This window comes from Pholcus phalangioides, unplaced genomic scaffold (assembly GCF_987345545.1).
Source record: "Pholcus phalangioides strain wild (caught in Gottingen) unplaced genomic scaffold, Ppha-v1.0 ptg000009l_1, whole genome shotgun sequence".
Taxonomy (NCBI): Eukaryota; Metazoa; Arthropoda; class Arachnida; order Araneae; family Pholcidae; genus Pholcus; species Pholcus phalangioides.
In genome coordinates this window covers 53313874-53331817 of record NW_028301602.1, presented here as the reverse complement: position 1 = coordinate 53331817, position 17944 = coordinate 53313874, and the positions used below count along the sequence as shown (strand labels likewise).

Sequence of the window (17944 nt, the reverse complement as noted above, 5' to 3'; positions counted from 1 at the left end):
AGCTTTTGGTTGGGTGCTTCACAGTTTAAACACTGATCATTGGGACTTTGTTTCTTGATTACTCTTTCACTGGATCATTCTATTTGAAGTCAGAGTCAGAGTCTTCCCATATTTCGACCGCTTCTTCTCTCTCCGATTGCTCTCCCTCTGTGTCGTATTCTTCGTCTTCTAATTCTTCTATTTCCTGGGAGGGTACCCTATCGACGCTGTCTTCGGCTTCTGCCCTTGCTCTCAGTCTTTCGCTCCTCCTCAGTTGTTGCGTTTCATGTGGAGTCTGGATGGTCTCATCCCTCTTGGTGTGGAGATGTTCCTGGTTGGCCTCTAGGAATTTAACCAGGTCCTTGATGGTTTCCATTGCTTTTCCATCTCTCTCCATCCTTTTGAACCATTCATGCTCCAACTGAGGGAGCGGCTTAACCAGGTGGAAATCTGAGGTCTTTTCGCACTCTGTTGCGTAATGCAATGGGCTTCCGACTCCTCCACACAGGCACTTGTCATTGTTTGAGATCCCGAAGCGGAGGAAGTGGGTGGGGAACGGCCCGTGGCCCGAGAAGAATATCATCTTCTCTCTGCTCCAAGATCTCTCTCTCCACTGTATTTTGGGCAGGACCCTATGGATTAACTTCCCATGTGTGGCGGGGTGGTCCCAGAATTTCTGCCACTCTCCAAGGATGTGAATCTTTATTATCCTTTTTGCAGTCGCTGCTGCAATCTTCTTTTCCAGGAGGATCGTACGGCTCAAGGTTGCTGCCTTGGCCAATCGGTCCGCCTCCTCGTTCCCTTTTTCTCCGACATGGCCACGAACCCAGTTCAATTGGATGTTTGGAGTTTTTAATAGAGCCCTGCGGACGGTCCTGGCGTCCTCGTGTCTCGTGAGGGGGTCTCTTATGGCTTCCAGGCTGGATCGGCTGTCTGTGTATACTTTGGACTGGATCGTTGTGTTTTCCAAGCTGCTTACCGCTTCTCTTAGAGCGAAGAGCTCCGCCTGGAAAATCGTGCACCCTGTCAATATCCTCTGCTTCCACTTCTGGGTTACTACGTCATCCTCGTATCTCACGAAGGCAGCACCCGTTCCATCCTGGGTTTTAGAACCGTCTGTGAATATGGTGGTTCCTTCGTATGAGATAGGGCCCGTTTCTTCCAGGGTGATGATCTGGCTCTCCTGGATGTCGGTGGCGGGGTGCATATCCCAGCCTATCCTTCTCTGCTCTAGCTCACTCCACTGGTATTGGGCCTCCCCCAGACTAATGTTCCTCTTGAGTCTTGTCACCATGGCTGCTTTGGCGACATACTCTGTCTGAAGACTCAGTGGGGGAACTCCTGCGATGGCCTGCATGGCTGCTTTTGACGTCTTGTGGTAGGCTCTTGTGAGAAGGTGCAGGAAACCTCCCTGCAGGCTGTCCAGCTGCCTCTTGAACTTCTCTGATGGGTCCTGGTACCACGCAGCAGCTCCATATGTTATTATCTTGATAGCCACCTGGTCATACAATATCCTTCTGAGCTTCTGCGTTAGTCCCCATCTTGGGCCTGCCATGCTCGCCAATGTTTGAAGGTTAGCGTTCGCCTTGGCTCCCTGGGTTTTTACATGTGATATTCAGTCCAGGTCTTTGTCCAGAGTGACCCCAAGATATTTCATCGTCTTCTTCCATGGGATCCTGGTTCCCTTCATCCTTATCTTGGGTCTCTTGATTCTTGAACTGTACCACAGGTAAGAACTTTTTTCGATTGCCGGCTCCAGATCGTTGTTGTGTAGCCAATTGGCCATCTGATCCAGAGTCCTGGTGGCCTTTCCTTCCATCTCTTTCCATTTCTCTGTGGCCATGACTATGAGTATGTCGTCCGCAAAGGTCTGGACTCGTACTCCCTCTTCCCAGGACTGTTTAAGTAGGCCGTCCACCGTGACGTTCCACATAAGGGGGCCCGAGCACGAGCCCTGCGGACTACCTCTCGTTTGGTCATGTTCCACGAGCTCACCTCCCAGCTCCATGCCCACTTTCCTGTCTTTCAGGAGATGCATCAAAGTCTGTGTTAGATCTTGTGGTGCGGGAATCTGGGCAAAGATCTTTCTCAAGTTGGTGTACCGAAGTGCATCAAATGTGCCCTTGATGTCGATGGACACCAGCGCCACGTGCTTTCCTTGTGTCCTGGCTTCCTTGATGTTGTCGACAACGTCACAGAGTGCTTCGTCCGCGATCTTCCCATTCTATAACCATATTGATTCTGGTGCAAGTATTGGTGTCTCTCCAAATGGTACATCACCCTCTGGACTAGGATCCTTTCCAGAATCTTTCCGGCGTGTGGGAGCAGGGTGATTGGACGATACGACTTTATGTCGTCCACTGGCTTTCCTTGCTTTAGGATCAGAATAACCTTTCCCCTCTTGAAGACCTTGGGAAATCTCCGCAGCTCCAGACACTTGTTGTAAAGAGCGGTCAGGAGCTCCGGGTGCTTGCCATTGATCGCCTTCAATATGGGCACGGTAAGCCCGTCCGGACCCGGAGCCTTCTTGTTACCTGTCCTGCTCAGCGACCGCTGTACTTCCTTCTGGGTGATGTTCGGTTCCATCGGGCCAATGGGGGGCTTTTGGTGGTTCTGGCCCCTTTCTTCCTCCTCATCTGCTTTTCTTCCCAGCTCCGCCTCGTCAGTCGGGTACAGGGTTCTGAGTTGCCTGGCTATGGCCTCTTCCATCGTCTGGTCTTCTTCTCTCATGATGATCTGGGCCGTGTTTTCTCTTCTCTTGGCCGTCACTCTGTAGACGTTGCCGAAAGCATCCGTGGCCTTTTCACAGTACTGACGCCATCCTTCAGTCTTCGCTTTCCTGAGCATCTTTGTGTACTGTGCCTGGTGTTTCTTGAATTCGATGCAGCTGGTTGTCTTGAGTTCTTCTTCTTTCGCCCTCTTCCATCGCCTGTGTCTGGCTCGCAGGTGCTTCCTCTCTGTTTCGAGTTGCTGCGTCCACCAAGGTGCCACTTTCTTGGTTGGTGGTTCTTTCCTTGCCAAAGTCTTGTCCGCCATTTCTTTGAGGCAGTCTAGGACCTTTTCAGCGGCTTCGTCGAGAGTTTCTCCGTTGTCCGCTCTCATGATCCTTCGCAGGAGCTTAGGGATCTGGGCCGCCACCCTCTTGACAAATTTTTCCAGTCTCCTGATGGACGAGCTATACCTGGGTTTTGGGGGTACAAGACCTTCCGTACGCCACTGGAAGTGGATGTATTTGTGAGAACCATGGGTGACTTCATCTCCGACATGCCATCTTTCCAGTTCTCCGGTGTCCTTCCAGAACGTCTGGTCCGGCCACCCCCTCTTCTCATTGTGCTCGTAGGTTGGTACTACATTGCCCCTGCTGGCCACTTGGAGTTGGAGCTCCATCGTCAGATTACGGATCGACCTACCTCTCTCGTCATCCTCCCTGTAATTCCAGTCTGAGTGGTGGCCGTTCAAATCGGTACCGATTATCGTTGGTTCTCCCCACTGGCTGAGAACTACCTCTCTGATCTCGGCAAGGGTTTCCTGGATTTCGGCTGTCGGTGAGGAGTAGCCGCTCATAATGACTACCTCCTTGCCATTGACCCTTGCTTTGATCGCTGCTGTGTGCTGACCCAGCTTCAGCGTGGCCGCTTCTATATTCTTATTGCAGAGAATTACGGCTGCTTTGTTGTTCTGGGATTTCCACTTTCTCCGCGCCTGCGGCATGCCTTGTAGTGCACCCCTCGCCGTCCACGGCTCCTGGATGAGGAGGACATCTACTTGATTAGCCGCTACTTGTTGCTCTAGTAGGTATGTGGTTCGTCTGGCCCTATCTGCATTGAATTGCAGAAACTTGAGTCCTTGAGGCTGGGCTACTGGTGTCTGGATGTCAACTGGACGTGAGGTTTCCTGGCACCTATCTGCTGTAGGCACCGTTGTGCTGCCATCCGTTTCCATATCTGTGTACTAACTTTAGGGTGTCTTGGGCGCCTAATTTTTGTCAGGTGCTCCTCACTGGGGCCTCACCTTTCTTCTGAACGTGACAGTTCTAATCGATGGGTAGGTTCCAGTAGGTTTCCATGTGCTGGCCGGGTTTTCTTCAATGAAGCTTTTTGGATCATGTGATATCTCTCTCTTTCTTTGAGGAATATACAAACTGCATCCACGTAAAACAACATGGTGACTTTCCGAATGACTCATAAAATAAACAAAATCTAGATTTAAAGAAACGTAAAAATGAATGTTTTTTCCTTTTTCAAGGAGCGCTAGGTATTTCGATTTCCCCCCCCCCCCCCCTCCTGAACTTCAAGTTGTCCATCTGCCTGTTTCAGCTTCCAAAAATGCTTAGTTAAAGCTGAGAAATTTCTTTGATGCACTTTACGGGCCCATAATTCAGACACATTTTCATTTTGGAGCTTGAGAAGATGTAAATAGAACATTGAAATCAATGTTATAGCATGTTATAGCTATTTCAAAAATCAAGAATTCAATTTAATTTTTATAATTATTGATGTGGCGGAAAACCCCCACTAAATTTCTGCATTTCTACAGCAGAATCGGAAATTTTAACACTGATTTCTTTGAGGATCATCCTTTGCCTTACCCTCAAAGTGATGCTGATGATGATTCTGACGTCTATTCAAAAACTCTCATCACTGGAAGAATTGAAAAAGTGGGAAACCAACACGCATATACACGTCTGAAACACATTGCTAGGAAACCCCGGCAACCAAAGTAAATGTTCAGAAAGTGATGGTTTAGGCCCAAAAACCATTATTGCCCTACAGTTTTTTGTCCATTTGAGGCATTTGCCTTGCTCTGACGAAATTTAAAAGTAGCCTAATCATTCAAGTCAGGTCCTATTTGGTATATATGCAAAATTTGACGACGATTGATCTAAAATTGTAGATTTATATAGAGAACATACACACACACACACACACACACACACAGAAAATCAATTATATATATAGATTATAAATAATCAATAATTTCTTTGGATATGTTTATCACATACCAGGTATAATACCTATATTACATATTTAGCATAGGCGGAGATAGACTTGGAAGTCTGGGGGGCACGATGATGATGATGTCAATTCATATATACATTAGATCAGTCGACTCCACCTTTGACAATGCCCCCCCCCCCCCCTGTATCTCCGTCCATGATATTTAAGTTCATGGATAAATTTTCTGTTTGTGGTTTCTTATAGCATTTTAATATGTGAATTTCGTACCTAAACGCTTACATAAAAAAAGTAGTCTGAAGAATTATAAAAAAGTGTGTTATTCCAAGAAATTATTTATTACATTTTTGCTCCCAAAAAAACTTCTAAAAATACTTCAAAATATACATATTCTAAACGCTGCACTATGCAGCAATTTCTGGAATACATAAACTAACCTTAAAATAAAATTTTAACCTGAACGCAACATATTTTCTTCGAAAACAAACAATTTGCCCAAAAAAAACCCCATTTTTTCCAAAAAAAAAAAAACCGGGTTTTTCAGCCTAAAAAACCCAGCCTGGGGGGAATATGGGTATCTACCCGAGGAGCAAATTTGACAACCCTGATTGAAATCGATGGTTTGTAGTCACTTTTGACTAGTACTTTGTGGCTGTAAACCAAGTTGTAAAATTTTTTCAAATGCAAAAACTATGGCAAGTAATTCTTTCTCAATCTGGGTATAGTTTTTTTTCGGTTTCTGACAAGTTCCTGGATACAATAGAAACTGAATGACCTTCCTGCAATAAGCAAACACCGAGCCCATCTTTGGAACTGTCACACTGAATAACAATAGGCAAGGAGTCGTTAAATACTTTCTACACAGGAGTTGAACTGATCAAATTTTTCAGATTCACGAAGCTTCGATCTTGCTCATAGTTCCACTGAAACTCAATATCTTTCTTTAGCAGTTCCCTTAGAGGAAGTGTCATAAGAGACGTGTGTTTGGAATCGACTTTGCTAAAATGTTAACCATACCGAGCAATCTTTGTATGTCATTCTTGTTTGATGGTTTTTCAAAGTCCATAATCGTCTTCATTTGGCTTGGATAAGCTTTTATTCCATCCTTAGAAATTAAGAGGCCTATATACTTGACTTCATTAACTCTAAATTAAAACTTATTGGGTTGAATTTCACATTACTTGTTTTTGCCCTTTCTAAGATGTTCAGAAAAATTTAATCATGCTCTTTTTTGTCATTGCCCGCTATTATCAAGTCATCAAAATAGATCTCAACACCATTTATATCACCAAATAGTTTTTGATTGGCTTTCTGAAAAACCTCTGGAGCAGAGCTAATTCCAAATGGCAACCTGTTAAATTTAAACCGCTCAAAACGTGAATTGACGGTGCATAGTTCTGAACTGGACTCGTCCAAAGGTATCTGCCGAAATTCTTCTTTCAAGTCAAGCACAGAATAAAACTGTTTACTTTCTAACTTGCTGATAGTTTCATCAGCTGATCGGATAATGTAATATTCCCGCTTTATGGCTTTGTTGAGATTTCTGAGGTCAAAACCAGGGTTTAAGTTACAGTCGCATTTTTTGCAAAATGCAAAAGAAAATCGTAGAATGCGAAAGAAGTGGTATCCACTTTTGCAAAAATGCAAACAGGAGGTACGGAACGAGTAGACATCCAACCATCAATCATTACATTAGCATTGTAGCACTTTGCTAAAGCTTTTCTCCCCATTTTTGCTTTTTTGCGAAAGAAATTTTTTATCTAGCTTAAACCCTGGTCAAGACATTCATTATTTTCCATTTCTGTTTTTCTACTATCATTAGGCTATTGACCCAATCAGTCGGTTTGTGAACCGGCGATATAACACCGGATTGTACCAGCTTGTGTTTTGCCTGAGTTTTTATACAGCGACTTGAGTACTCCTCTGGAGGCATTTATCACAGGCACTACTTCTTTACAACTCTGTTATGAGGCTCTTCCGGAAATTTTCTCAAACCAGTAAATATACTTTCATATTTTTCAATGGCATTTACTTTAGAATCAATAGTTACAACATCTATCAACTGTGTAAGATTCAATTGTTTGCATGCTTCTAAACCTAGAATAGATTTGGCCTGAACATCTAAAATTACAAAAGGGAGCTTCAACTTAGAACATTTTTCAGTATTACAAGATAATGAAATGACTCCTTTTGAAGTTAATTTATGATTGCTATACGAAATTAGAACAACATCGGTTGGCAATAAGTTCTGTTTACATTCATCGTTTAGAGATTTGGAATACTTTCAGTGTAATGATGTATACTTGTGCCCAGAATTGTTTAGTTTAAACCAAGAGGTTTTTTTAAAAAAAATCAGTTTGGTTTTTTTCAAAAGTCAAATAAATGTGGCCTAAATATAATTTTTTCCTTGAAAAATATATTTGTTCATTATTAGCCAAAATTTTTTATTTTTATCATATTTTATATTCTTGGGGTATATTTTGATGGTATATCTTTAAATGGCATAAGATGGTGTAAGTGGTTTTTTTTCAAAAAGTCTCATAAAAGTGGGGGCCTGAATATATATATTTTTTTTCATATGAAGTATCTTAGTTATTTAAAGTGATATACATAAGCCAAAATTTCTCATTCTTACCACATTTTCTAATTTTTTGCTGCATTCTGATGCTCTACCTTTAGCAAATTACTGAATAAGGATTGCATCACACATTTAAATGTAATGGTGTATTATCTCACAAGGTTTCTTTTTCCCTTCACAAAGAAGTAGCAACAGTAGCAGCAACCATCATGCTAGGGACAGGTGGTTCTATAATCCAATAAAGACACCAGCTGTGTCCCTAAAGGACAAAGACCAGTGTACTAGTTACATTGCCTCAGACATTTTCATTTTCTTTCCCATAAGAAGTAGCACGTCTCCTACTATATATCTCCCAGTCTTAATATTCAATAGTTTTTTTATACTTTCATATTAACACTTTCATGGAACATCACTCCCAGTTAATCAAGGTTCTACTGTATAGTAGTAACAGATTTATGAAAAATAATCAGCTATATGCAGGGTGATTATAATTAAAGTTTTGATTCAAAATCTATACAATAAGTACTGGTCAAAATGACTTGGAAATTTGCATGGATAATCCTGAAGCAATGGAAGTTTCCTTCGCAAAAGAAAAAAGTGCAAAATGTTTAAGTAGATGATGCTGTGCTTGGCCAGCAGTATAATCTATTGTGTGCAGCCACATCATTTCGGCACTTCCACAGCATCAGTATGTGGATAGAACAATTTCTTTCAAGATGCACATTGCAATACCAGCAAAGCAGCTGCTAAACTAATCTAAATCTCTGTATGTTGGAAATGAATAAATTTGATTTGATTTATTGATTAATTAAAATATGGGAATAGTGTTAATTATATTTATAAACATTTTATTTTAATTAATTATTAGAAGTTTGAATGATTTTTCAGAAATTTTATTGTTTTTAATGTTAATACTATTTAAAACAAAAAAAACCTGGTTTAAACCAAAAAAAACCCAGATTTTTTACCAACCCTGCTTGTGCCCCAGTATCGAGCTTGAATTTCACTACTTTTCCTTTAACTGTTGTTGTTGCTGTGTTGAACGGTGTCTCTGGAGGACCTCGTCAACCTATCTATAATTACCAGCAGATTGTGGCTTAAGAAAGCAATTTTCATTTCACATTACCGCAAAGTGATTTTCTTTTTGCACAGATTGCACAACTTATTGAATGCAGGACAATGTCCTCTCGTTTTTTCGACCACAGGAATTAGTCTTTTTTGAGCATGAATATACTTTTACCTCTGGACTTTATAGCATCGACTTTGGCACCCAAGTGAGGCTCATGGATTTTCTCCATCTGTCGTCGGCTAATCTCACAAGCACGTATGCTATCAACTTCTTTGCGTACTGTAAGATTGGGTTCTCAAAGCTGTCTTTCTTGCAGATTAGAATCACGGATGCTCAAGACAATCCTATCCCAAATTAAGCTGTTTTCTTGCTCTCTAAACTCACATGAGGCCGCCAAATTTTTCGGTTTGGTAAGGTATACATCTATACCTTGGTTCTCTTTCTGAGAACATGAGAAGAACTTGAAACGTTTGAACACAACATTACATCCAGGGAGACAATATCTACCAAACTTTAAGACATCGTATTTTGTAGCACTTTAGGGAGCTGCATACTGGAATGTATTAAATACACTCACACCTTCATCACCAATGACGAATTCATCATTCAATTCATCAACAAAATTATGATTTTTAACCTCATCAGGCTTCTCAACCTTCTCCGAAGCAAGCATGAAATTCTCTGTTTCCACAGAGAATTTCCAAGAACTGTTTCTTTTCACAGAGAACTCTCTGTTTCCACAGAGAACTTCTTTCCACTTCACTCATTGATCAGAGAGGTTTGTGCAGCTGGATATTAACTTTCCTGGTGGCTTAAATGTCTCCATCTTTTGGTTGATTCCACTTTTAAATTCTAGAACACTACACTTCTCAGTAGCACCAGACAGACATGACCGCTGACCGCCCAGAGAGACCATCTTGGGATGGTTTGTGCTCTTTCCGTGTATGATCTTCTGCTGTATTGGATGACTAACTTGTGATACGAAGGCCGGTTGTATCAATTAAAATTAGACATGAATAAAATAATTACATATAACTCCAGACTCATTTTCCTTACATTTATTCCGTATCCATCTCACTGTTCAACAGATTAAAAATTACATGTTCATTTAATTACGCGAGGTGGCAAGTAGCGAAGAGGAGGAAGGAGTCAGTAATTAACTTACCGCCGCCAGGCAGAGGTGTCCGTGCGCTTCAAGGTTTCTTGTCACTCTGTTACGGCTTCTTCCTGAAAGTCTCATCCTATCTCGCCAAACACCTTATTGTGCGCCAACCGACACCCTCTTGTGCGCCAAAACAGCGTAGCGTTCCCACATAACAACTTGCAGTTACGGTTAAATTGAGCAGGGATATTATCACAATTTATTTCCCTGTATCACTTGAATAAACAAACAAAACTTGAACTAACAAAATAACTTGACCTTTCAAGTTATTTTGTGAATTGGAGTATTGTTACCGATACTAAATTCGGAACTAACATGTTTAATAATTGATGAACTCTAAAATGTAACTTGTTAAAAATATGTTGCAACAATGAATGTTTTGACTTGGAAGTTGCTGATTTTCTCTTAATATTGCCTATTGAATTAACTTGGATCCTGGAATCATGGGACAGTAGCTTGTAATACACTACATCGTGCAGAATCACACAGCATACCGTATGAACTATCTCTTCAGCATTTACCGTCATCTGTACAATCCATCCTGGCTGCGGTCACACCACTTACATTGGACAAAGTGTCTGACATTGCCGCCCACGTCATGGACATAGCACCACAAGTGATAAGTGCTTGTTCTACCTCTTCCGCAAGTTTTACCAAGGAATGTTTGTTGTCAGAAATCGTAAAACAGCATCTGAGTATCGTCGAAATTTCCCTTGGGCAAAGCTGTAGCCGTACCAAAAGCAATACCCGCGACAGTGTAGCAGATAAAAAATTGAGACTAGTAGTAATTGGTATCGACAATTCGCCATCAACGGCAAGAAATGTGTGTCTCCTCACAAGTTTTTGGGAAAAGAGCTCAGCAAAGAGTAGAGGCGACTTGCTCTTTTCCATCTACATCACATCGCCTGTTTGTAAAGGATACTAAAACTAACATATCTTTCCTCGTTGATACGACAGTGATATTTCAATCTGGCCGAAGCGTTCTTTCTCAGCTCAAGCAATGACGTGTTCAAGTGTTCACAGCCATGAATTCATCATTCATCGAGGTGTACAGCCAACATATTCTTTTATGGATTTCGGCTTGAGACAAAATTTTTCTTGCCCATTTTACTTGCGAATGTGTCAATGCATATATTAGAAGCATTATTTCCACTTGGTCCCAGACCTTTGTAACAAGTTCCTACGTGACTTGAAAATGAAATTGAAAAGTCCCACACAGATGTGTCTGAAATGCAACATGCATTCAATCTGTGAAAACGATTACCGGTGACTCTGTGTATCACAAGCTTATTTCTGAATTCCCAGAGATCACCAAACTTCTGAGGTCAAATGCACCAATAACACTATCCAACATATATCCCCAAAAGGACCTGTTTTGGCAAAACCTCATAGGTTAACACCAGACAGATTACAAATAACAGAATCAGAATTCCATAACATGATGCAACTAGGGCATTTGAGACCTTTGAGGAGTAATTATGCCTCACTATTTCATATGGTTCCAAAAAAAAAGGTACCTTGGAATTGAGACCTGTTGGGTATTATCATGCTTTAAATGCACAAACATCAAAAGATGAATATCCCATTCCTTGTATAGTCGATTTTACTGCTGAACTGCATGGTTAAAAAATTTCCAGCCATGTGGATCTCATGAAAACCTACCATCAGATCCCAATAAATTCTGATGATATCCATAAAATGGCTATATGCACACGGTTTGGATTGTTCGAAAGCTCTGGGATGCAATTCGGATTCCGCAACGCTTCTGCAACTTTTCATCGACGAAGTTACCAGCATTCGTAGACAACATCCTGATTACATCAAAAGGTCTTGATGAGCACATCCATCATCTCAAGACTCTCTTCAACAGATTTCAAGAATATGGACTCTGCGTCAATGTCTCCCAGTGCAACTTCGGTAAAAAGACCATCAACTTCCTAGACTTGAGTCTATCTGCAAGTGGCATCGAACCTGTATCAAAGTGAGTTTGGTGTACCCAGGATTATCCTTGACACAACTTGGAAGATTTCTCGGTATGTTCAATTTTTATCAATGTTTCATTCCGGACATGGCCGATTTATTACATCCGTTAATGAAATTTATACAAATACAACGCCACAACAGGCAAATTGCCCGACGAGGTGGCTGACTTAAGAACATCATGGATCCCGAGCCATTTTTTGGAGGCCCTACCTACTACTGCTACACCACACATGCACCCCGCCCACCCGCGCGGAACCCCCAACGAATCGGTACATGCGGGAATGTGCGTGTACGTGTAGTGAAACCTGACGTGAAGTTTTTTGTTTCTCTGTAATGCTTGTTATGTGTAGTGCTGCCATCTGCCACCAGTTTTTCTAACTATGAGTGAAGTGTTATAATTGAATGATTTATCGTTGTAGGACTGTTGCTCTCTGTGGCGAGACTTTTTAACGGGGAGATCGGCTCGCATTTGCGCCTTGAAGTTGGGAACCACAGAAAACCAACTTCAGCCGACCACCACTGTGGGGTTCGAACCCGGATCCTCGCATCGCGAGTCCGTCACTATAACCACTCGACCACCACAGCGGCTGTGGTGGGAATTTATAAGGTCATGTCTCTGCTCATGCCAATGATCAACTCGCATGGATCAATGAAGCAACAAAGATGCCATGGTAAATGCCACACTCCTGAGACATACACTCCCCGGAGCTAAATTAAGTGTTTGGGTAGATGCTTCAGATGTTGCAGTGGGTTGTGCTTGCATGCAGTCAATCGACAAATAGGAACCTATCCCATTTTTCTCTATGAAGTTGTCCAAAAGTCAGAACAAATAGTCTGGGTATGACCAAGAACTGTTTGCAGTTTATTTCTGAAAACAATGACACGCCTGTGTGATGTCATGAGTTGGTCCTGACGACCTTGACCATGATTCCAGAGGTCGTTCCCTCCATTTTCTTATGACATCACCTAAAATCAAAGCCTGGGATTCATTGGCTCTTTCGGCTGCCAGACCAGTTGTGCCATGGTTTTCCCCTCTATGTAAGAAAGGTGTGCCATTACGTCAATGATTATTGCTGTTCATGTGTAGTTGCTGGTTGCCTCCACGTTACGGGCTGACCTTTTTTTTTAAGGTGAGTGAAGCCTATTTCTGTATATCACAAACGGGGGAAGGCTTGGTGGTATACAATTGGACAAAGAGAATGGAAAGAACAAAGGGAAATGACGCTTGGCTAAGTTTTCATAACTTATTGTGTCAGACCTTTTCTTCTCCGGAAAACAGACTGGATATAGCGCAATCTTTGTTCTCAAGACAATACTTGGGTGAATCATTTCAAGACTTTGCTCTTCATGTCTTAGACTTCATGTCATGTTTGACTTCATGTCTTAGTGACAGATCAATTCGAATTGATCTTGCGACATAAACCGACTTCATTACAGTTGTTCATCGCACTTGAACAGTTCCAACCATCTGAAAATCTGGGTCGTGGAGGTTCAAGACATAGTTTTATTACCTGTGGATGAGGGTCTGATGGTGTTTGTCAGTCAACTCTATGTTAAATTTGTTATTAGTGCAACCAACCGGGACATTTAAGATATCAATGTCCTGATCTAGTCCCGGGAAACGGACAGTGAGTTGCATGCAAAAGGGTCACGTAGCTCTCATTAAAATCTCTCTATGCTTTTTTATATCCAGTTCTCTGTATCTAAAACATTACAGTTCAAGGATGTGTAGACTCCGGAGTTGATGTTCTGTGATCAGCGATAAAATTTTTCATAGGCTTCGTAAGAAGGGAACATTGATGTAACCTTATGTGGGTGGAAAATGCATATCGACTTCTGGAGAAAGTTTATGGCCGATTGGGAAGATACCATTAGAAATTTCGTGTATTTGCCTTATTCGTTGGTGTTTTCTTAATATTCTTGGGTGAAGTTGATCAGCTCTTCCAAGTTTTTTTGATGATAGAATTGAAAAATTGATTCAACAGATAATGAGCATTTTTTAGAGACTTTTATCCAGAAATTTCCATGTCTTGTTACAATTACATAAAAATATTTTGGGCATTTTTTTAACGATGAGAATTTTTTTTACAATGTAATAAGTAAATCCAGTAATAATATACAGTAATATTTTTCGGGCATGTAAATATTCTGATTATGGCATTTTAAGTCACATGCCCAACCGGGTATGTAAATTTTTTGAGATGCACTGTGGTGCATATGCATCTATGAAATTGTTATAATACTTTTTCCTTTCACATCTAGATATCAGCAAACTGGTGTAAGGTGGTTATGGGAATTACACCAACAGAATTGTGGTGGTATTATGGGAGATGAAATGGGTCTAGGTAAAACCATTCAAATGGTCATATTCTTAGTAGGTTTGAAAGTCAGCAATCTGCAAACCACTGGTGACCAGTAAGTACATCCATGACATTCAGTTTGATTTTGAATAAATTGAAAAACTTATTTGATGGACACAAAAAGTATTTTAGATTATATATTTCTTTCATATTTCAGTTTCAAAGGTTTAGGACCAGTAATCTTGGTATCTCCCACCACGGTGATGCATCAGTGGGTGAGAGAGTTTCACAAGTGGTGGCCGCCAATTTGTGTTGCTGTTTTACATGAATCAGGCTCTTACATTGGCAAAAAGGTCAGTGAATGTTTTTGGCTTATTTTTGGTATTCAACTTTTTAGTGTAAATAATTCCTAATAGATGGCAGCATGTGAACTGTCCATTGTAATTAGGATTACCAGATTCGAAAACTGAAAAAATAAGATGCCCGCTCACTCACCCTTGAAATGGCACCACTTTTCTGCCAAAAAGAAACCTACCACCACAATAATTTCTCATAACAAAAATGGAACTACTACATATTGTAGCGGAAATTTCATAAATATGGTTATGCTCATTATCACAGACTATTATGCATAGTTACCAACCATTTTTGTAAATATAATAAATTTTGTTTTTCTTATTTACCTGTGATTATGTGTAATCCCCAGCTCGTATTGGTAAATGATAAATGGTCAATAAATAATATTTAAATTTACCGGAAATTTTGCTCAAATTTCAGTGTATGGGTGATGGATTCAATCAGTGATGTTGCTTAGGGCCCATTTAAGTATTACGTCAGCAAATTTTTAGCCATTTTTGACCCCCCCCTCCCCACGTCAGCAAAAGTCAGCAGGACTCTCTCACTCCCTCCCCCCTTGTCAGCAAAATTTTGTCAACACTGCCCCTGCCTCCTAACGCATGTTGGTGGGATCAAAAACGTATGCAGGAGGGGGCCTCGTGCGCCCACCAATAAGCGGAGATAGATTTGGCAGTCTGGGGGGGGGGGCATGATGATGTCAATTTATATATAAAAATCACCCCCAATGAAACAAAAAAATTATTTTTTTAATGCAAAAATTAAAAAAAAGTAAAATTTCGAAAGAAAATATCTTTATATGTGTTGTTATAATCAATTTCTGTTAATTTCAATGGTATTCAAAAGGTAAGAACTGAAAATTTCTCTTTAGGAATTCATTGCGACCCATCCTTCAAGCCATGTATGGTAAACCCTTGAACCACAGACCAAATGTGACCCACCACCTCAAACCTAATTTTGTAAAAATGAACTAACTGGCACATTTAACTTAAATGACCCGTGGCATAGTTCCAGAGCACTTAAGTGGCCCGGAAACATTTTCGAGCACTTGAAGGAACTGTGAAACATTTAGATATCATTGCAGTGGCTCTGTAGGGGACTTATCAATAGGTAGAATGTTAGTTCAGGTCCCCAATAACTATCAAAAGGTCTTTTTCATTTTTTGGCGCACCAAATAAGATGCCATTAAAGGGTGGTTGATGACATAAGCATCATCCAACCCCCTCCCCCCCCCACCCCCGTCATATAAAGTCAGCAAATCGGAAACTCTTTCCCCCAACGATGCTGACGTAATACTTGAATGACCCCCGATGTTTAAAAATGATAAATGTGAAGAAAGCTAATATTACAATTGCTGATGATGATTTATACATTTTTTATTCTCATAACACTTATTTTCATTTAATTTAGTTATTATGCAGGGCTCCCACTCATCCTACTTTTCCTGCTTTTTGGTAAAATGTCCTACTTTTGTCCTACTTTTTAGTTTTTGTCCTATTTTTCCCACTTTTTTACCAAATCCTATCAACAAAATTTGTGTAATTGGTTTTAATTGAGCAGAGAATCATCTATACACTGCCATATATTGCAAATGTAGTAGATTCCAATTAGTGATTCTGTCAAATAAGAGTATAATTTTCAAGGTTATTTAGAGGGTACATGTGGACCATTTCGTTTATTAATTTTTCATTTGCTTAGTTTGAGGGTTTAATAAGTAGAGTAGTCATTAAAAACTTCTGTCTGGATGGAAAAAATAATTTTTTATTTACTTTTCATGGTCTTGGACAGTAATTAGCAGTCATCATTCAAAATTATGGTGCACATTTTGTGTATAGGTGAAACAACAGTTGACGTTGCAAAGTAGTTGAATACATAGGCCTATTCTAGGTTTGTAGCATTCAATTGTCTTCTGTATTTTTAGGGCATGCAGAGGCTAAAATAATATTTACAATGCTAAGCAAAAAGTTAGAAATGTTAGTGCTTCATTTGTCAAAAATGATTACACTGGCATTGAGCGCTAAAATTTAAATAAATTCTTTAAAAAAAGGGATGGACAATGCAAAAATTTCTTATGTCAATCTTTGGTTCATCCTTTAGCTTGGGCAATTGATAGTGTAAGAGCTTGGCTGCTTTGTAAATTTTAATAGCTTTATCCAGGATTGTAATTCCTTTTCCTCCAGAAATTTTTTTTTATTAGAGTCCTTTTGAACAAGATGACTATGCAATCTCTGACCAAGCTCACAATACTCATCGTGAAAATTTAGTGTAGAACTCATTCAACTTTTTTCACCAGCAGTTTGCATTTTTTGATTAAGTACAAAATGCTTTTTGGTGATGTTTATCTTTGGTGTGAAGTAACTTTCACACACGTTAACAATAGAATGAAAAAAAGTAGAAAATGTATTTTAAATTTTGACAACCTCTAGTGCAATTCCAGGCATGAATATAGGTACTTGCAGGGCTCTCATTTGTCCTACTTTCATAGGCGTATACAGAATTTTCTCGAGGGGAGGGTTTTAAATTTTTTTCCTTCTGAGGGGGGTTTATACTTTTTCCCTGCAAAACAACACTATAAACTTATATACACTCGAGGGGGGTTAGAACCCCACCCCGCGTACACCAATGCCTACTTTTCCCACTTTTTGGTAAGGGGTCATTCAAGTATTACGTCAGCATCGAGGGGGAGGGGGGTTTGAAGGTTGCTTACGTCATCAACCACCCCTTTTTGAAGATATGAAATATTCTAAGCGGCTGACGGGGGGGGGGTCAAAAATGGCTGAAAATCGGCTTACGTAATACTTGAATGGCCCCTAAAATGTTTTACTTTTTGTCTTGCTTTTTCAGTTTGTCCTACTTTTCTTTCTTTTTACTAAATGCTATCAACAAAATTTGTGTAATTGATTTCAATGAATGAATAAATAAGTAAATGAATAAATAAGTAAATGAATAAATAAGTAAATGAATAAATAAGTAAATGAATAAATTTGATTTTAATGAGGTGGAAATCATCGATATATTTCAAATGTTGTAGACGGTAATTAAGGATTTTGTCAAAGCAGAAATTATATTGTTTTTAAGGTTATTTGGAGAGGGGGAGTATGTGTGGTCTATATTTGGTTTATTACATTTTTATTTGCTTATTTTGAGATTTCAACAAGTAGAGTAGTCATTAAAAACTTCTGTCTGGTTGGAAAAAATAATTTTGTATTTGCTACTTCATGGTTTTGAACCGTAACGAACAATCATCATTCAAAATTACAGTCCACATTTGGTGTATAGGTGAAACAACAGTGCATTACAAAGCAGTTGGATACATAGGCTTATACTAGGATTGGTGATTCTGATGCTATCCAATAGCATTCAATTGTTTTTTGAATTTTTATTTAAAGGGATTTGTTTACATTACACTGTTCAATGCCATCACAATGCCGCTGTGGTGGTCGAGTGGTTATAGTGCCGGACTCGTGAGGCGAGGGTCCGGGTTCGAACCCCACAGTGGTGGTCGGCTGAAGTTGGTTTTCTGTGGTTCCCAACTTCAAGGCGCAAATGCGAGCCGATCTCCCC

The 17944-nt window shown here is 40.2% G+C and overlaps 1 protein-coding gene across 1 annotated transcript in view; it reads left to right on the top strand.

Annotated features, from left to right (window-relative positions):
• Positions 1-17944, top strand: part of LOC149083293 (DNA excision repair protein ERCC-6-like) — a 435993-nt gene that overhangs the window by 92464 nt on the left and 325585 nt on the right. Inside the window, exons 9-10 of the mRNA XM_089236536.1 lie at positions 13989-14141; positions 14244-14379. Of these exons, the coding sequence (XP_089092662.1) occupies positions 13989-14141; positions 14244-14379 (289 nt within the window). The remainder of the gene's footprint in view (positions 1-13988; positions 14142-14243; positions 14380-17944) is intronic.